Source organism: Rhipicephalus microplus, chromosome 2 (assembly GCF_043290135.1).
Source record: "Rhipicephalus microplus isolate Deutch F79 chromosome 2, USDA_Rmic, whole genome shotgun sequence".
Lineage (NCBI taxonomy): Eukaryota > Metazoa > Arthropoda > Arachnida > Ixodida > Ixodidae > Rhipicephalus > Rhipicephalus microplus.
Genome location: NC_134701.1, coordinates 205,697,790 through 205,719,308, shown reverse-complemented (window position 1 = coordinate 205,719,308; position 21,519 = coordinate 205,697,790). Strand labels below are relative to the sequence as shown.

General features: G+C 42.6%; 1 protein-coding gene across 1 annotated transcript in view; it reads left to right on the top strand.

Moving 5' to 3' along the window:
- The first annotated feature begins 6,381 nt into the window (after window positions 1-6,381).
- Window positions 6,382-21,519, top strand: part of fzy (cell division cycle 20 protein fzy) — a 30,911-nt gene continuing 15,773 nt past the window's right edge. The window contains exons 1-5 of the mRNA XM_037421652.2: window positions 6,382-6,518; window positions 10,042-10,265; window positions 14,113-14,231; window positions 15,727-15,862; window positions 20,127-20,252. Of these exons, the coding sequence (XP_037277549.2) occupies window positions 10,055-10,265; window positions 14,113-14,231; window positions 15,727-15,862; window positions 20,127-20,252 (592 nt within the window). The 5' untranslated portion in view covers window positions 6,382-6,518; window positions 10,042-10,054. The remainder of the gene's footprint in view (window positions 6,519-10,041; window positions 10,266-14,112; window positions 14,232-15,726; window positions 15,863-20,126; window positions 20,253-21,519) is intronic.

The window sequence follows — 21,519 nt, the reverse complement described above, 5'->3', positions numbered from 1 at the left end:
ATGAACATACCAAGAAAATGTTTTTAAATGTGCAGTGAAAATGGTTATGTGTGGGCCCGCACATGAGAGCCTCCCCGGCTGCATATTTGAGACCACTGATATAGAGGGATTTATCGTGCTGTGCAGATTAAATTGATTGACCACATGGCTGTGACAAATTGTGAAATATCTGTCTGTAAGCCAGCTTGCTCTCTAGGTTTGATTGTTTTTGGAAATATTTTTTTTTCGTTAAAGTCTAGTGTTTTGCATATTGTATTAGGTATCTGAATATTACCGAAAAGAGATCGGTGGGTCTGAATTTCTTTAAATTTATTATGTCTCTTTTTGTGTGTATTAATGTTTTATATTTGCATTGTGTACTGAATGTTTTCCTATATTTATTCAGTGGGTGCTGTATTTTTTTTATTCTTACTGCTATTGTATTCTTTATTTTAGTGTGTGTGTCGGGGTACTGCAATATTACATGACGCTTTTTATTCTTTTTCATACAAGTTCAGTCTTGTACACTATGCATAGAATGTGTGCTTGTCATTCATACATAATTCATTGTGCCACTGTGAGCATCCTTAAAGGCCAACTCCAGCGATTTTTCGACCATGTCAAGGTAATGGTGTTTCTGTGTTCCTGAGACACTCTTGTCACGAGCCCAATAGCTGAAATGCTCAGGAAATTCGAAAACAATTTTTAATAAGCAAAAAGGTGCAAAACCGAAACCCGACCGGGCGCCCGGTCTGCATATGATGTACTATTTGTTAAGAACTGGAGGCCGTATACTGGTTCTGCCGGCACGTAGTATGAAAACTGTGAAAGCCAGACCAGCGAAGCACCGGCAAAACACCACAGAGGAAGGAAGAAAGCTCTCCCGTGCTATGGTCGTGCCAAACACCACCGCTGTCGTCTTGGGGCCAGCACAATAAACAATGTAGGGGCCAAAGTAGCGATGCCATCGCCTGCGTCACTTTCGTTGACATGACAAACTTGACATCGCACTGACAGTGTTGCCAATAATTCTGGCAAGCGAGGCGAGTTTTTCGAGGCAATCTTTAAAATTCATTTGCAAATAATCTGCGCATCTCTCAAGCCTGTAATTGGCATAAATGACAGGAATGTGCGTAAGAGTGTACCCAGCGAATTTGATTGAGATTCGTTGACCTCGAAAAACCACCGGAGTTGACCTTTAAGCATCCTTAAATAAGTAAAGACATGCTGTTCACGTGTAAACTGTTAACCTGTATGAAACCTGTTTCTCAGTGCTTTACTGAAATGCCAGTTGTATGGCAATGCCTTTTTCCTCCTTTGGAACTAAAATTCCTTTTATTGTGATTCAATTTACTGTTATAAGTATTTGTAATATTTGAAGTATCTTGTACGCCTTGTGTTGCAGCACTGGCCAAGAAATTTTTTTACACCAAAATATGTTCTGTGCTATTTAAATCCTGTTTGCCTTGAAATAAAATTCTTTTTTTTTCAATGTTATTGTTGCCTTTCATACCTTCTTTCGGATATCTTGTTAGTGAGAACATCTAATTGTTTTCTCTTAGTTGCATAACCTTTTCTATCGTATGAATATTAAAAAAATTCAGTCATATCCTGCAGCAGCATTATATGCAGTGACAGGTAGCCCATAAACACGTGACATCAGGTGCTCACTGGTAGTTAGCCATATTCCCTAGTTTGGGAATAAGACATCGTTGGTACATTGTGATGCTGCAAACAGTAGAAGGTGCGGTTCCAATGTGTACTAGTACTTTAACTGCTGCATTTTCATGATGCATATATGGAAAGCTTAATCAGATGCCCTGATACAGTGGTTGTTTGTAAACCAGGCAAGTGTTGTAAACAAGCTTAATTTAATCCAAGGTTTAAGTAAGTGACCGAGCTCAGGGATTCCAAGCTGAAGCACTAGCTCGAATTCTGTTTGGGTAACACACATAAATGAATTGCTTTATATGGAGGGTTGGATGCATCACCGTAGATTTCCATTTATGACTTTCAATACTGCTCAGGTAGAGAATTGTAAAAAATAAACTTCAAAGTTATGCATGTACTGCAATTGGGGTGTCCTATTGGACTCTCCCATTGCAGCTTGGGTCCCATTGACGTCCATTTGAGTCCCATTGCAACCAACTGGAACCACCTATCATGACAGCAGGTCATCCTGTTAGAACTTCAAATATGCAGAGTTGGTTAAAATGTTAGAAGCCACTACATGGGAAGTCCAATTGGACAGTCCCATTGCAGCATGCACTTCCAATTGGGCACCAGTTAGACACCATTTGAACCCCACTTAGCCCCCTTTGCCACCCATTGCTCCTAACTGGAACATCCAGTTGGACCCATTAACTATTTTTGACTGGGAAGGAAAGGATCAATAGTAATACTCGGAATATTTCTCTACTGTTTAAGGCCAGGAGGACAGGAATATTGGGAACCAAGGCATGTCGGGCCAAATACGAAGGGGTACACACAGAATGTAGTGCATTTTGAGAGGAGGAGGAAACTGCCGAATACTTGACAATGTTATGTAAATTGCTTCAACCTATCGTTCAGGATGATGGCGCAGAGTTTTTCAAAGCACTGGGGTTTAGGGACAGGGAGGGCAATATAGACTTTAAGCGGGTAGAATTAACTAGGAGGAGGTTATCTGATTGATGCCTAAAGTCAAGGCACGAGTGAAAATTAAACCCTTCACTGCAAAGTGCCAATCCTCAACTTCACTATTTAAAGAAAAAAAAAAGATAAATCTAGTTGTTAGTTCATCAAGTATTATGGCTAGATGGCGCTAGCCACTGCCTAATCTGAAGGGTACAGCCACATCAATCCACTTCCCTGTAATTTGGCCTCTAATCCTTGTAGGTACATCATGAATAACAAGACAGATGACACCCCTGTCTAAGCCCCCGTTTTACCTAATCCCGGCTGCGGGAGTGAATCCCGCAGCCGGGATTCACTCCCGAGCTACTTGTACATGAGAAATGTCTATACAAAATGGAGGAAGCGAACCAGAGAATTGACAAGTAAATACTTAGACAAGAGCAGGGGGTCTAAAAAAGAACTATCGGTTAAGAGGAAGGTACGTGAAGGAAACGGAGACTGATATGAGGAGAATTGGAATTGGCCCTTAAGGGCTTATGACGACCTGCGCTCGTCAAGAGCAGTTGCCACTATTTTGCTTATGACGAGTTGTGGTCGTCATGAGTTTTCCGCAATGCTCCTACAGGCTTTTGACAAACCCGAGTCGTCAAACGGGGATTTACGGAACCTGTGCTGCCATCTATGTTTAAGCACCGCAAGTTCCGTCATTGGCGGTGGTATTAAATTATAGTTTGCACACTAGATGGCGGAATGTGTGCGCTTGTTTCCCGCGCGTTTTACAAACATGGCCTCATCCGTGCGGCGTTCTGATGCGGAGAATCTTCCTTCTTCAGACGATGAAAGCGAGAGTGATAAGGATGCCACCGTAGTGTTTTATTCTTCAAGTGAAGAAGACAGTGATTACGTTTTTACGGACAGTGACTCTGAAGGAGAAGACAGTAGCGATGATACAATGGCTAGCTCCCGTGAATGGTTTCGCATAGACCTCGACAACATCCCAGCCAGACCTCCACGGTTTGATTTCAGGGGTTTCACGGGACTGAAGATCCCAGTAAGCTCTCCCCCTCATCCACTTGAGCTCTTTGAAGCTTACTTTGATGATGAGCTGCTTGATGTTATCGTCGTGGAGACAAACCGGTACGCTTCTCAGCTTCTGAATTCTAGCAAGCTGGGACAACATTCTCGCTTCCGAAAATGGTATGCACTTACGCGAGAAGAACTTCGCGTTTCTCTGAGCCTCCTGTTGCTGCAAGGCATTGTGCAAAAACCAAATGAAAGGATGTACTGGTCTAGGAATCGGCTGGTTGAGACTCCGGTCTTTGGCGAGATAATGTCCAGAAACCGCTTCGAACTAATAATGAGAATGTTGCACTTTGTCGACAACACGACAATCGAAAATTGTGAAGGACACCCTCAACCTCATCTGAGGAAAATCTGGCCGGTTTATCAGGCACTTCTTGAAAAATACCGGACATTGTATGTGCCGGAGCGGGACGTCAGTGTCGACGAGAGCTTGCTGCTCTTCAAAGGCCGGCTCAGCTGGAAGCAGTATATGCCCCTGAAGAGAGCGAGCTTTGGCATAAAGTCATTTTTGCTGTGCGAATCTTCAAGTGGGTATATATGGAACTCTGTAATTTATACAGGGAAAGAAACGAACATTGAGATCTCGTCAGAAGAAGCAGCAACCTTCGGAATGGCGACGAAAGTTGTTTTGAAGCTTCTGGAGCCCTGCTAGACAAAGGCTACTGCGTCACAACTGACAACTTCTACACCTCACCAGAACTGGTTGACTTTCTTTTGAAGAGATCAACTGACATCTATGGCACGACGCGAGCCACTCGCAAAGACCTTCCGCCTGGTTTCGCCAAGGCAAAGCTCAAGAAAGGCGAGATGGTTGCCTTTCAAAGGGGCAAGTGCTTGGCTGTTCAGTGGATGGACAAAAAACTGGTGACGGTTCTATCTACAGTACATAGTGCTGAAATGGCGCGATTCATTGACAAAATGGGCAAAGAAACCCTGAAGCCAGAAGTTATACTTGATTATAACCATACAATGGGAGGAGTTGACAGAGCAGATCAGATGCTGGCGAGCTACTCAGTGCCACGGAAACGAAAAAAGATCTCCTACAAGAAGATCTTCCAACACCTCTTGGATGAGGCGACCTACAATTCATTCGTTCTGTACCAGAAAGGAGGAGGCCGAGCATCTCATCTGGAGTATAGGCTAAGGCTTATTGATGAGATCATCACGAAGTACTCTCCCAACACCGGCACCAAGAAGAAAGGACGGCCAGGGCGCCCCCTGAACGCAAAACGGTTTGGTGAGCGCCACTTTCCATCGCACATACCACCAACAGAGAAGAAGCAAGAACCGACACGCCGCTGCGTAGTCTGCTACATGAAGCGAGATGTAAATGGCAAGAACATCCGCAAGGAAACCAGGACCTGGTGCAGGTGGTGCGAGAAGGCTCTCTGCGCAGTGCCGTGCTTTGAACGCTACCACACGGATGGTAGCCTCAACTAGCTTCAAGTGAACTATCAAGAAATTGTTTGTTTTCTGCAAGGCAATTCAAACCCGACCCGTGCTTTCTGGAGTTGCAGAAATTAATTTGTGAATACACCAGAAATGCCCCAAATATAGGGTATTATATGGGGTAAAGAATGACCAATTAAACATGATTATCGACTATAAACAATTTTCGCAAATATTTTTGTGTTTTGAACACGTTTCTGAAGCATATCACATCATTAAAAAATTTGGCCATATTGGTGCATAATATATTTGTTTAATGAGTCCTTAAGGGGTTAAAAAGTCTGCACTAGAGATTTATTGAACTTATAAACAGGAAATTGCCAAAAAAAGGATCTATGATAATACTCAGGGTAGTTCTCTACTGGTTGAAGCCAGGACGGGAGTATTGCGAACCAAGACTTATCGGGCCAAATACGAAGGGGTACACACGGTATGCAGTGCGTGTGGAGAGGAGGAAAAAATGCCGAACACGTGATAACAAGGAGGAAGGAATTCCTCCTTGCTTGATAATGCTCTGTAAGGGCTTTGATGGCGCAGTTTTTCAAAGCACTGGTGTTTAGGGACAGGTAGGGCAAAGTAGACTTTAAGTGGGTAGAATTAACTAGAAGGAGGTTTTCTAATTGGTGGCTAGAATCAAGGCACGAGAGAAAATTAAGTTCTTCACTGCAAAGTGCCAGTACTTAACTTCCCCATTAAAGAAGATAAATTTAGTTTTTGTTCACTAAGTACTACGGCTAGGTGGCGTTAACCGCCGCCCGATCTAAAGGGTACAAAAACCGTACAACTAAGAGTGTACTAGAAGTGTAGTACAGCTATGAAAATCAATCAATATACCCATCCATCCTGGCCGACTGCTACTAGTGCTGAGGAAGTAGCTGTGGTTAACCAATGCACCATATGTTTTCACAAGATTTCACATGCGTAAAAAATAGTTCATTTTCTTTTTTTTTTTCTCGCCCTGGACTCAATGCTGCATTTTTGTCACCGCACAAAATTTTTGTTCTTGCGCCCATGACTGCAACTCACGACGGCTAACATTTTCAATAGTTACATTTTACATACAAAATTTATACATTTCAAAATAAATTTAGGCGTTATTTAAAATTCCAGGTTTAAGGTTTTATGGTGCACGATTTCAAAAATAAGATGCAACATTTAAAAACAGTTTTGTGCTGCCATCTGTAGTTACCTAAAGGTGTTCTCTTGTGCAGGCGACATGCAGGTGTCGGTAGCGTCGGTGAGGGTTGCTAGGCGCCACCGTTCAAATTGTGCGTGCTTCCTCTCAACCGCTCTGCTTGCTGCGGTTGATCTCGGCTTGGTGCTCCGTGGGACTGCGAGGTCGCAAAACTTGTTTCTTTTTACTCTTTTCATCACCGACCCCTGCTTCAAAGGTAAGGTTCTACGGGCGCTTTATTCGGCTGCGCTTGACGTTTGACGAGCTTTTGTTATGCGGGCGTTGGGTCACTCGGAAATCGTTGCATCTGGTGGGCGTTAGGGCCAGTGCGAAGACAAACGTGGAAATGTGCACCGATAAGCGGTTGGGAGAACGTTCATAGCGACCTCGTTTCGCTTGCTTCGCACAGAATTCAGCTTATTAGGAATATGGTACTGGGTGTTGTCATTTCAGCTTGAGTCACTCGCACGCAGTTGCGATATTAGTTGTCGGACTGTTAGTTCTTTCCATGCGTTCTTCCCCCTTTCTTTTGCCCTCTTGATTATTCTGCTCTTGTCACTGTTTATGTTTCGGTTCTGGATGAGCGCGTACACGGCAGTTTCTTATTATTAAAAAAAAAAAAACTACACGGACCCATTCCATCGATAACAGCGGCACTCGCCGCGTTCACCATGGCCCACACGAGATGATGATCTGCCCGTATGGTTTATCAAGTATTTCAAGCGCACTATTAAAGCGCATATTGTTACGGGGAATAAAGTATACACTGGTGAGCAAATGGGTACTGGCGAATATACTGGCGAGCAAATGCGTACAGCGCTGCTGCAGTCCGAGCACGTTCACGTTCAGCACTTCTTCGTCGTCATTCTCAGGCATGTACTTAGCCCGTGACAATATTTCTTCGTTTTACGCTGTTTCGCTTGCACGATATGCCAAGCCTATTTGGCTCTTAGAGCATCCGAAGGGCCACCGTGACTCATTCAGTCAGCATGTTTGGCGTGTTTGCGCACAGCAGTGGGAGTACTGTTCCCGCACAGTCTCAATCAACGTTACTGATTAGAATAACACTTGCCTAGAGCGGCCAGTGGGCCGCTTCAGCTGCGTTTTTTTTTTTTCGAAAAAGATCCACTGAGGCCGATGCCGTAATGATACCAAACATAGTCGTACCGCATTAGGACCTTGCACTATAATTCCGGCAAGCGTGAACGAAAGCTTGCAGTTAATGCGAGGTAGCAGCTGTGGGTGGTGCCAGCATCCACAACCACTCGCTCGACCGCTCTAGACTAGTGATCCCAACTGTACAAGCTCATACGAGGCGCTTCCTACCTACCTCTAGCAGAGCGTTAGTGTCTTCGTGTTTTAGTGCCATCTATGCTTTGTGTTGTCGACTTGTATATGAATTTCTTCATTATCTATGAATATCAGCTGTGCTACCAAAATCCGTTAAAGTTGACATTTGCCACTGGGTTCTAGTTTGTTGGTGAGGTTTGTTCAGAAGGCGTAATTCATAATTAATTGGTTTAATGTGCTCTGCGTTTCACAACTTCTGCAATGAAATGGATATTCATAACTTGTATGATGTGGTCTCTTGAACAAGAATATTTATGTATGCCACATATGGGTGCTCAAAGTTCCACAATATTAGGGAATTTTTGAATAGGGCCCCCAAAGCCCTTTGCATATGCACACTTTGAGTCAAGCAGGAGCGAAGAGTTTTTGAATAGGGTCGGCGGCGCTTTGGATATTCTCGGAATTCTTGGTCATATCACTTCAGTGGGTCTCGTCACGTTTGTGTGACGCAAAGCTTTTGGGGCTATTGTTAATTAGAGAAATAGCGTCCCAAACCTGGTTTGGGTTTTGCGCATGCGCAGTGGCCTTGTCTCTATTTCTTTGGGGCTCCAAGCTTTTGGGGCCCCTGTTCGAAAACTCCCTATTAATCGTTGATTCTTTGCCGATTTGGCAATAATATGACTTATTCCTGTCAGTTATGCCGAAGAATTCCCATTTTAATTACTCGAAATTTCCTATTTGGGGCATATTTCCCTGCATACGCTGACAGAATTCCCAGCATATTTTTTCTGCACATTATTTGTATTATACGAGTGCCCCTTCCCTCATAAACATGCACACATACCCAAATGCATGTGCGTGTCATGTTTGTGACTATTGATATCGGAACTAGTGCCTGTGCTCCTGCACAACAACAAAAGCATCATTTTTTTCAACTCTCGTGCGGTAGGTACTACATCGCAGATAGTGCTCACAGAGTCCACACCAGCAGTACTCTAGAAGATGCTTTAAATAAATGAGTAGTCCCAAGGGCTGTGCTGCATGCGCCAGAATCATTTGCAGATGCCAAAGGCGCACTTTGATCGCGATAAATTGATCTTCATTGGTGAATATAACCATTTCTGAAATTTCTTGCAGTATCGCAAATATTCCCTTTTCCCCTTTCATACAAGATGATGGCTGAAAATTCCCCAAAAATGGAAAATTTTCTGCACGGAACATCACTGATGCCAGTAAACGTTTACAAACTCGTTGAGTGTTGGGGCTGTACATACACATCCAGGATCGGCAGATGTTGATACAGCAGCACTTTGGTTACGTGCTGTTAATAGTACTCAAACAGCTTTTATGAGGTACACAGGTTCATTGCACTGGTGTACATGTTCAGGTTTATTCATGCTGAATTAATGAAAATGATAACCTTTAACATTGCAGAGTGCTGTAGTGTTACAACTTGTCAACTTTGGCAAATCTAGAAGTTGTGGGACTCAGGGAATCGAAACAGTATGGTCTCAAATAGCCTTGAATGGCTGATGATTTTGTTTAGAAAGTGGCCTTCAGTGCAGTCACTGCAAAATAAAGAAGTGAAAATTGTTTTTTAACATTCACTTCTCTTTGCGACTTCAGTGTACTCTCATTTCGGCTGCTTTGATAGGATTACCTTGGAGAGTTCTGTGAATGAGCCCTCAAACTACCATGCTGCCTTTATCACAGTTGACTTTTGGAATTGGTTCAGCATCAAATCTATATTCATGATTGATTTGTGGGGTTTAACGTCCCAAAACCACCATATGATTATGAGAGACGCCGTAGTGGAGGGCTCCGGAAATTTTGACCACCTGGGGTTCTTTAACGTGCACCCAAATCTGAGCACACGGGCCTACGACATTTCCGCCTCCATCGGAAATGCAGCCGCCGCAGCCGGGGTTTGAACCCGCGACCTGCGGGTCAGCAGCCGAGTACCTTAGCCACTAGACCACCGCGACGGGGCAAAAATCAATATTCAGCCTTGTTCACAGAAGTCCCCATATTACAGTGCAAATAGCACATCGGAAGCTGTGTGTTAGTTAATTGACCTTATCTCAGTCAGCATGGTGGAATCTGTGAATATAACAAGATTGCATGCGTGATGTTTGAGTAATTCCTATACTAGCATTAATGACCACTGCGGGAGTGTGCAAAAGTGGATGTTGTCAGTGTCTTGACTTCTGGATCTTTGCTATGGCTTGCTTCTTGTTGCAGCTGCCGTAACACGCACTCATCCCCCCCCCCTCAAATTAACTCCTCATATTGAAACACTGTTGACATTCCAAGCAATTCCCTCGGCTCTGTTTGTTTTGGTAGCTTTCTAACTTTAGTCATATCTGACTTTGCCCAGAAAGTTCCACAAAAGTGGACAGTGCCTACAAATTCACTTCTGTTGATTTGTATATTGAAATTAAAACTTGCAGCGATACCAGCACCATGCCACTGACGGAAAGGGACAGCAAAGACCTCAACAACAGCTGCGGGCATGCACGTTCATGCAAGACGATGGACTCCTCTGTCCTGAACACCACCAGCACCACCATTTTATCCACCTCAGCGCTAGTTAACTCTTCATCAAACCACTCTGCATGCCAGGGTAACAATGCCACAAGCAAGACGCCCACAAAGACTCCGAAGAAGACCCCTGGTGAGTTTTTTTTTTTTACCCCTTATGCATTCGCTTAGAGTACAGACACTAATTATAAATATTTTTGTGTTGCCCTAAATAAGAACATGGACGTCAAGAACCCTTAAAAGTGTATTGTGGTGCCTGGGAATACATTGTATGTATTTTTAATACTGCTACCTTACGAAAACTTTTGGTTTCAATATTGAGGCGGCAGCTTCTCATTGACTTGTCATGTCAGTGTGATGTCGTGGGAAGATGGCCTTTCGCGATGCCACCAGCTTGTGGTGCACGTAAACAATGATGAGGGCATTGTGTCCACTGACCCTGAAAGTGATTTCTATGGTTTACACAGCATGCAGGACGTAGAGTTCGCAGACACGGTGGAACTGTGTTGACTCATTGAGATGATGTTCATTGCAGTGGGGCTGACCTGCTAATGCTCTGTGACAAAAACATTAAAATCAAAGAAAATTTTTTTGTAAGTGTTGGCTGAATCTAGTGTGTGGAGTGTTTCACTCTGCATACCAAGGAAACAAAGAATGTCAGTTTTGCAAAGTCTCAAAATTGCATCGGTACACCTTTAAGACTACTTTAAGGCATCTTCTTTTACTTGTCGGCCTATAATTTATGCTGCCTCGCCACCCTTTGGAAGCTTTCTGCACTAGTTGAAGAACCCCAGGTGGTCAAAATTTCCAGAGCCCTCCACTATGGCGTCTCTCATAATCATATGGTGGATTTGGGACGTTAAGCCCCACATATCAATCTATTAAAGCTTTCTGCACTAAACACTTCTTTGCACTACCTGCAAGATCAAAGATTTGCACCTCATCTGCTTTTGCATTGCCTTTGCGATTGGACCACATTTGACCAAGCTTCTTGGATGGAATCCTGGCTGCGGTGATTGCATTTTCGACGCAGGCGAATATACTGTAGACCTTTGTGCTCAGATTCGGGTGCGCGATAAAGAACCCCAGGTGGTCAAAATTTCCAGAGCCTCCCTGTACGTTGTCTATTGTAATCGTATGGTAGTTTTGGGACGTTAAACCCGACATATCAATCGATGACCAAGCTTCAGTGCTATGTGATGTCATCATGTGACAGATTTTTGGTGATCTGAAACAGATTTTTGGTGATCTGCGGCACCATACAATCATTTCACCTTGTAACGATTTTTGGCATCCCTCATTTCTGAGACTGTGAGGTGGGAGACATCACTCATGCGGTATTCGGACAGTCAAATTTTGCATTTGATGAGGCATCAAATGTGAAATCTAGTGTAAATAAAATTTTCTTAGAAATTTTACTTGCGCTAGATTTGCTATTGGTGAGGAGTATACGCAGCCAAAGCAATCTTGTCAAGGCTGAAGGACTAGTACAGTTTTTTTTAACAGCCTTGAAAAGAGCACCTCGACAGATGACTTGTCTATTTGTTGCTGCAACATATGTTAAGGCGTGCAGCCTCAGATGATTGAACGCTTCCTTATCTTGAGGGTAATGTTGAGGAGCCACACATTATAGGTCATGCCCTTGCTATGTACTGCTACCAACGAACTGTAAGGGCACTTATAGTTTTGCTATTGCAAAGTGTTTTTGTCCGATATGTTCATGGTGCTTCTACTTGTTTTATGGGTCAAATTTTGCAGCGGGGCTCCTCTATACTTACACTATATGAAACAAAGGTTTTGATCTCGTCTAACATCCTCTTGTGGTTAGATTATTACTAATGGAGCATTGTTATATCATCATCATCAGCCTGACTACGTCCACTGCAGGACAAAGTCCTCTCCCATGTTCCGCCAGTTAACCCAGTCCTGTGCTTGCTGCTGCCAATTTATACCCACAAACTTCTTGATCTGATCTGCCCACCTAACCTTCTGTCTCCCCCTAACCCGCTTGCCTTCTCAGGGAATCCAGTTAGTTACCCTTAATGACCAGCTGTTATCCTGTCTACGCGCTACATGCCCGGCCCATGTCCGTTGTTATATAACTTGGTTCGAATGTAGCACGTAGACGCTATGTGGATGTACCTTGCAAGATGCACCCACATAGCCTAATGCGTGAATGAAAAAGAAAACAGAATTTTCAATTCATAACTTCTGGAAACCTTAACTGCGACTCTGGCAACAAAACCTACACAGTACCACGACCAAACTAGAGGAGTGGCTCGCATGCACTCTTTCATGGCCTGCGCTTTGTGTTGTTACATATTCAAAGGCTGGATGACAGTTTGTCCAGGAAACAAACGACCCGAGCAGTGCCAGGAGAACTAATCCCACTTTATTCAGTTTGCGACGCGTTCTTGAGCGCTATGCAGCCAATCGGAGGTTGGCTGCATAGCGCTCAAGAACGCGTCGCAAAGAAAAAAAAAAGCAAGATAACATAGCAAAGTGTGAGCACAGTGAAGGTTAGTCTAGTTCACACCTTTCACAGCTGCTAGTTCATGGTGCTGCAGCCCAACCCTTGCTCGCCCTCTCCAGTTGAGCTATACCATGGGCGTGGCCCGGCATAGACGTGTGGCACATGTGAATTGTCCTCTCCTTTAGCTTTGCCGTTGCTACACATGATGCATACCTCTTGAGGCTCGCATACATGGGAATCCTTAAAATAGGCCATTCCTTCCACCCTTCTGAATTCCCTGCCTAAGATCGAACAGCGTAACTTGCATTTGGGAAATGCTGAATCGCTAACATTTGAGGGACATTTTAACAAGAGGCACCTGAAGAAAAAAAGTATACGGACGAATTGTTTCGAATACTTTTTATTGAGTAATACCTGTCGCACTTCACATTCATCTTAGCAAGCGTTTTTTTGATTTCTACGAAGGTAAAAAGAATTAAACTCAAAATAGGCATTAATACGAAAAGAAGCAGCTTGATGAAACATTTTTTGTTCTTGTTGGGAATCAAGAGTTCATTTGGTCACAGTCTGATAAACTTTCTGGAGTGCTCGTGTGCATAATTGGCAGGCTTCCCTTGCGAGTCGGTGGTCTTCTTTGCGTGGTTTGAGACGTATTCTCGTGAACTTCTCGCCAAATAAAGCTGTGAATCACTTCGTGTGGCTGTCGTCCACATTATCTGGGCAGTTTAGTGCTGGCGCGCATTCAAGCTGATACTCAATGAGTATCAACTGATACTCGACGAGTTCTGGGCAGATGTGTTGCCACGCGTTCAAACGAAATAATTAAATTGTTCAACGAGCAAGAAACTCTGGCCTCGAGTAGCATAGCTTGCTCCTGTATTGGCCTTGCAACAGTGCATACAATGGATCATTTTTGTTTCATGTTGTGGCTAGGATTTCACAGGATCTGCATCCAAACTCTGTTATTAACTTGACAATGTAGCTGCCAACATATGCCAAGCCAAAGCTAGTTACCGATCTTGGTCTAAAGGTCGGACATTGCATTGTCTTTCAGCTCGTCGTGATTATTGTCAGTGTGTTCAGCATCAATATCGGATACTTAACCCACATTTACATGATGCCCCCTGAAAATAGTATAACGATGCAATCGCAAATCGACTGAGAAAATTATGTAACTGAAGTGCACAAGTACTCTTACTTGGCAAGCTACATAGTAACGACTGTATTCATTGGTATTGCTGATATGTCGGGGAAAATTCAGACACGTGCAGCAAGCGTGATTCAGAGCAGCAAGACACGTGATTCATGTGCACTGCATTTTTTTCCTGGCGTAAAAATTTTGCCGCAGTCTTGAATTTTGGTGCCTTTCTGAATTAGTGTTTTCGTTAATTCACAAAAGTGCAGCAGTTGCCTCAGTTTTATGTTGCAGGCATTTCTTTTGCTTTTTGTTGGTGGTACAGCTTTTTCGCGTTCGAGCTTTCTCATTTTTGCAACTTCTTTTTTGCAGGCAAGCACAGTCGAAACCACAAGAACCCATCCAAGCAGACGACACCAGTTGGTCGAAATGGCGGGGATCGATTCATACCAAACCGGCAAAAAATGCAGTTCGAACTAGCGAATTACGTGGTCTGTATTCATTAAGTACTGGCTGTATGCATTAAAAGTAAATACGGGTTGTGTGCTCATGCTGTAGGTATAGCAAATAGGGTATTATGGCTCTAAACTATTAAGCTTGTAAAGGTGTTCATTGAATGTTGGCGCAACAGTAGCCTGATAGTTTGATTAGTGGCTTAATTCGCAGACCCCAAGAGCGAGCAGTGCCCGTGTGCCATACACGGTTGAGACAGACCAACTGGATGTCATTAAAGAGAATGACCTTCCATGACATTAGTTCCTCTTCTATACAAGCTTGTAATTGTTGCCGACATATGACTGCATGACAGTCTGAAAAAGCATATGCTCATCAATGAACTTTTGATCTGCCTGCTCTTTCGTGTCAACTTTTTGCGATGCTTATCTTTATCTGTGCTCTCTTGCGGTGTCTAGACAATAGAGTAATCTAAAATTTGTTTTACACATGCCTAAGCTTAGGGCAATTTCCATCTAGAACATGGGATCTAAAACATTCTGGCCCTGGGGAACATTAACAACTTTTCCAAAGTGCTGTGTAACCCTTCATTAAATCGAAAGCTGGGGAAAGAAGGCGTAAGCGCTATAATGCCTCTCAATGCGTGCAACCACAGTACACTGCCCGCAGTTCGGCGGGCAGTGTTCTCTTTTCTTTAATATCGAAGACCATCGCAATTGCTATAGAACTTCGATGATGGGTAGACAAGCGACTCCCTCCACAAGTTGTTTAAAGCACCCGCCGTTCATACACTTCATGATTCAAGCCCCGTTTAGTGTAAGCAATGCGCTCATACAAACTAGGCGCCGGACCTACAACGGCCTGTTTTATTTCTCGCTAAGCAAAAAAGTAGCCATGGCACAAAGAAACGGCCATCAACTGTTATAACCGCTCTTAAAGCTAAGCCTAAAGACTCATGTAGCTCGCAATTGGCGCGAAGCGTCGCCTCTTGGTTACAAAACCAATGTAGAGTAGCGGGAAATCGCCGTTTACGAAAATTGTGCCACGTGGTCACTGATCCACCAGGAGCCACGAATGGAGTGCAGAGGCGGCCGTTAGTGTTGTTTTTAACTCATTTGAACACTCGCGGGCTTGATTTACCAGCCCTCCACGCGTTCTGTCACCGCAAATCATGAAAATTTCCAGGCGTGCCCTAGACTAGTATTTAGGGCTGCTATCGCGTTGGTTTATAGCTGTCCGCATACACCCGATGTGCAGATGCAGCTTGTGATGGCTTGTCAAATGCCTAATGCAATGCAAATTTGCTGGTCTAAATAAATTGGTTGCTAGGTAAAACTGTTCCATTTACTGTGGCTTCTCGTGGAATGCCTGAGTCTGCGGTAGCTGGTTTGTAAATCGATTATCTGGAGCGATTATTTGGATGTGTGATCATGTAGTAGTCGCAGGCTCTGGGTTGCTTTTCCCATTTTTCTTCTTATATTTGAACATGTCACTTCACTGTATTCCATCCTTTTTTTTTTTTTTTTTTTTCAGCTGACTAATCAAGATAACACTCAGGAGAACACTGATAATGCAGAATATCGAGCAGCACTTGAGGAGCAGCTTAGCACGGACCTGGCAAACTTTCGCATCATGGCCTACAGTGACAAAGCCCCTCCAGCACCTGAAGGTGTTTTATTTTGCTTGTATACTTGTATAAACTAAGTTCTACGAGATTGGCAGGTTAAATGGTTCATTACTAAGTTTTAAGTAGAGGTTACGATTAACGGTGCTTTCCTGCCCCTTATCCTGATGGCACAAACCATTGTTGGGCACATATTTGAGAAGTTCAAATACAGTGGACTCATTGTTGGGCACATATTCAAAAATTTCAAGTAGTATTGATATCAAATGTCCCATTTGATTCAGTATTCATATGGAAAAGAGTGAAATACATTTATAACAAACTCGAAAGTGCCACCGTAAGTGTTCACTACATCAGTAGTTCATTGCATATCGACAATCCCTTAAAAACATCCACATAGCAGCCAAATGTTTTTTACCGAATTTTTATTTAAGAGTGAGCGCAAACTCTCCAATGACAAGTTAAGTCTTTTCACGTGTTACGCGACACCCACTGTGTGCTCGCGAATGAGTTAAATCGGGTTTGCAATGATGTCGCACTGTAGCGCGGTACCGCCTCTGGGAACGAATAATTCGTGGCTAGTTGCATGCAGTGCGTCGCTTACTCTGCTCTCGCCATTGCACGCCGGGCTGTTTGCAGTCTAATATACGCGTGGGTTTGTGCATTCTATGTTCATGCTTCGCTCGGGATCATGCTCGGGTATGGCGAGTAGCATGTTCATTCAACACGATGAAGACATCGCGAGCAACGCCCAAGCAGCCTCAAGGCAGTGTCGGCAAACTTCTCAACAGCAGCATGATGCGCTTGTGTACCACTGTAAGCCTGTGCAGTTTAAACATGAGCAGATATGTGCAGATATCTGTGATATGGTTGTTGGCTGAGAGTCAAAATGGCTTATTCATTGCCTTCCGCCACCTTGCTTTTGCTTTTTTTCTGATGCTTATCTGTGTAGACACCGCCACAGCTGCACGCAAGTCGTTATCATTGATCGACCAGTCTTTACCATAACAGAAAGGTAGAAGACATTTTGCGGCAGGTTGTGGCATTGATGAGTTGAGCGTCGCAGTGAACTTTTATGCGACACAATTCTGTCGCTTCTTGCTATTAAAGGCATTGTTAGCTGAATCCTCTGTGGTCGAAGATGCAGATAATGGGGGCAGAAAAGTTTACAGTGTAAAAGCTGACCGCAAGTCTTCATGCTGCTTCTCGTTTGCAGTGCTCACCAGGGTGTAAAATATTTTCGTCGCAGGTAAACTGCAGTGAAGCCCGTGTGAGCGTGGCTCTCGCATGCTTTGAATGTGTTTCAAATTTTGACTTTTCTTTGGCTTTGTACATGCCATATTTTTACAGCGGCTGTGTTGAAAGTGTTTGCTGTAAAAGTAGGAGGCTTTGAAAAAAAAATGTATGCTTTATGTGGATGCAGTTTGAATAGTAAAATCGTAAGTGCAGCGAAGTATGGTCGTCATAACTGCTAGATAGTTGTTATATCTAAAATCATTTTAAGTGAGTACAAAATGAACACACATGCACAAATGGTGTGTTACAGTTGGATAGTATCCATGTTGAAAAATCTCAAATGAACCTAAAAAAAAAAGTTGAAGCAAAACTGTGCTATTATATATAGAATCATATTTACTCTCATTTAGGCTGTCCCGATTTTAAAGCCGGCCCCCAAAAGTCCAAAGCATGGGAAAAAAAATTATTGCAAATGTTGGTCATACGAAACAGCGAACGCAGCATTCACAATGAGAAATTATTTATTGAACATTAAGATTAAACAAAGCAGTTGGTTCATGATGCAAATAACTGTAGAAACACACAGCCACTAGTCCTGTTTTTTTGCTTTGTTTCTGCTTATTTGCATTGTAAAGATGCTGCACTTATTCAGAAATTTGCTGACTTCTTTGTTGCTATCTTCAAACAGTGCACAATCCTCGCTGCCATCAAGTGCATTGGATATGCCGCACTTCTTAAAAATGCGCACAAACTTTCTGGGATGTCGCTTTGCACTGCAGCCCCTTCAGTGCATTTTTTTCGTCCACTCCAAAGTTCCGCCTGGCTAGGACAATTTTCCTTTTATAAGCGGCACTATAATGATGCCACCTGTTTGGCGCGATTGTGCTACGCCACGCACCGATCGCTCAATGTGAAACTCAAAAATGGCTCGCCTCAACACTCGCCACAAAAATGAAAATGGTGGCCTCACGCGCGTGCTTAAGCCTGGTGCTGGCTTGACTACTAACTACTACAATACCCTCTAGGTGGCGCTATTTGTGCACTACTTTTCTCAATGAAAAAGTGAGTTTCAAAATCCTCTGATCTAAGCAGAATATATATATATATATATATATATATATATATATATATATATATATATATATATATATATATATATATATATATATATATATATATTAGGCTTGTGCGCATAGGGAATTTTTAGCTCAAAGCGAATTCCAAGCGAATAGTGATTTTGATCGAATAATTTCGAATTGCATTCGAAAGGTATGTATGACATGTAAAAAAAAAAAGTGAATATTTATCATGACCTAACCTGCACAATATTTCTTTTGAATTGAAATAGGGGCTCTATGCAAATGCCTTTTTTTTTTTTCATTCAAAGGAAGTTGAAACTACCTTAAGTAGTAGTTTTGGTAGGATGCGAGTGATAACCTGTAAGATACTTAACGTGTTAATATTTATTATACTTGGATCATATTGGATTATACTTGGCATTAGGGAATTCTGTATTTGAACCAACATTTGTCAAATATTACGAAGACCCTAGGTCCTGCTTATACAAGCTTACCTCAGTTTCTGTAATTGTGGCATTTTGAGTCTATTAAAACCAACTGTAATGTTCTGTGGTGATAGTTTCTGAATATTTGTTTCGAATAAAATGTTACGGTGTTCCAAGACTGTTTTGGAAATGGACTATTTACCATTTGAAAATTATTTGAATGGTATTCGATTTAGCGTCATTACTGCTGTTAGATTTGTATTTAATTCGGTTCCTAAATTCGCTGTTCGCACACTCCTAATCAATGTGCTAATGAACTTCCTTGTTTTGATCGCAACAATTACTCATTTCTGGGCCTACCGCATAGCACAATTTTTGCACCCTTTGTATTGCCACAAGTGCTCCTTCCTTTCTGTGCTTTTTGTTACTGGCAGTTGTGCAGTTGGGAGCATTTGTGCAAACTGCTCCTGAATGTCTGCGAACATTCTAGAATCTTCCGTTAGGCTTGAGCAGGAATGCGTAAAGCCACATTTGTTCTGGTACTAACGTGGCTACCAACGATAAGGCTCGAATGTTTGATGCCACATGTATACATGCCGACGCGCTTTGCAGCACATTGGATTATTGATGGTTCACGCTCTGTTTGCCGCCATTGGTATACAAACTGTATCGCTTGTAGCTTGACTTGTTTACCTCGTTTACCAGGCACAGGTTTGTCCATGTAAAAGTTTTTTCTTGAACCAGCTGACTGCTGCCTTCTTCATAGTCATGATCACGTGACATCGTCCCTCCTCTCTCAAATGGTAGTGGAGAGGAGATATTCACATAAAAAAACTTAGTATTACTTTTTGCTTTTTGAAGTGACTATCCTAGGCCAGTGCTAATATTGTATAGCTTTGAATATTTAAATTCGTAGTATTACAGTAGTCGTATTTGCTTCAACCTGGCTTCAAAATTTTAGAAATGTAGAAATATTCAAAACAAACTAGTAATACTTGCATGTATGTAATCTGCTTGAAATGTTGGTATCGCGATAGCATGCAGCCGTCGCCCCATGAAACTGCCTATTCGTAGAAAATCTTGACTGCTGTGAAGCCGCACTTTGAAGTTAAATAAAGGGCCAGTAAGCGGGCCCAGTCATTTTACGTAGGTATGTATATGTATTCAGTGGGAAACTACAGTGGGTCCAGTATTTTAATAACAAAAAAAGAAGAGGGTACACGTACAAGAAACAAATTCTTCTATGCAAAGCAATATCGTTGGGTATAAAAGAATAGCTTTCTTCATTACGTGCACCTGCCTTTTTACCATTGCCTAAATACCAGCGATTTGATATCGTAAAAAAAGCAGCATCATTGTCTTACGGATGTTCTGGCTGTGAGGGAAGGTGTGCTTGCAAAAATCCAGTGCCTTTTTTTGTTTGCAGGCCACAGTATTGTGCTTGTGCTCAATCTCTAGCGACAATCCTTCTTTAGTGCTCACCCTAGCAACCTTGCTGTCATTATGTCGTGCCGCTGAGCTAATTTTAGCCCGTCTTGCTAAAGCATTTTCGCTTCCAATTTTTCACAGGGCATAATGGCAACAAGATTCTCTACAGTGCTTCAAAACAACTTCCTTCAGCAAAAAAGTACTTCCGGTTCATACCAAAGTCTGCCGAGCGCATACTGGACTGCCCTGACATCAGAGACGACTTTTGTGAGTTGTGGCTTTCTTTGCAGTCTGATCACTCGCGTCGCTTATATTGCAATGGGTCATTCTATGTAATAGTTGTCCTGTATTAAGGATGTACATTTATTCAAGTGTATAGCACATGTGTTTTGGGTTTGGTAGATTTATTGGGAGGAGAGCCGACAGGTATCTTCAATGAATGGAAATACACTCAAACCTTGATATAACGAATTCAGGATATAACGAATTATTGGTTATAGTGAAGTAAATGACCAATGGTTTTTTCATAGCATTACAAATAATCATTTATAACAAATTTCTGGGTATGACGTATTTTTGTGGCAGATGTGACTTTGTTTTAATGAAGTTTGAGTGTACTAGATTGATGTTGTGACGTGTTCTTACTGTTCCAATGTGTTGAATGAAGTATTCTGATGTAAAGGTGCTTTCTAGGTGGAAATATCACGGCGAATTCTTCTGCATACCTCTACATTATTGCTTTTAGTGTGCCAAGCATGCCGAGTTGAGTTATTCTGAAAGTCCTTGGCTGTTTGCTAAGAGGGCAATTTCAGCTTCACAAGATGTCGAGATGTCTTGCAAGATCTAGCTGGTAGTTGCTACAGCACGAATACCAGTTAATGGTGCCTCCAAAGTGCAACTGACACAATCTCTTCTCTCCATTTTAGCTGAGGTCTTTGAGGTTTCCTGAGGTTTCCCTTGAGGTTTCCTGTTACATCTTGTTTGGTAACAATTGAACATTTTCACCAGCTTTTAGAGTAAATGTGCAATTACGCCTAGATGACGGGTGTTTGCCACTTGTCACATACATAAATTCCTGAAGCACCTCTTGTGCTTGGGGAGAAAATGCATTCTGCAAATACAAGGCTGATTTGTGAACATCTTGGTCCAATTTAATAGTAGTGCGCACTTTAAACACTTTTGTGGCTTTGGAAAAGGTGGATCCGGGAATGGGATTGGGTAAGGTGGGTGAAACAACTCGCAAATGCTAGTAGGGCAGCTGCATTTGCTGAAATGCACAGAGTGCATGCCATAACCAGCGACAAAAGATAGTTCTTTAAGCCTTGTGCCAGTGTACAGTAGACTCTTACCAAATGGAACCTAAAGGAGGCAGGAAAATATGTTCAGTCACGAGTTCCATTTACCGTAAGGTCGACAAGGGAGGCATTATTCAAATACAAAACCAGCCGTATTTGAGGCACTTGTTCCATTTAAGCAGCCATTCCATTTAACAGATTTTCATTCACTGGGGCGAGGCCACTGTAATGTGCTATGG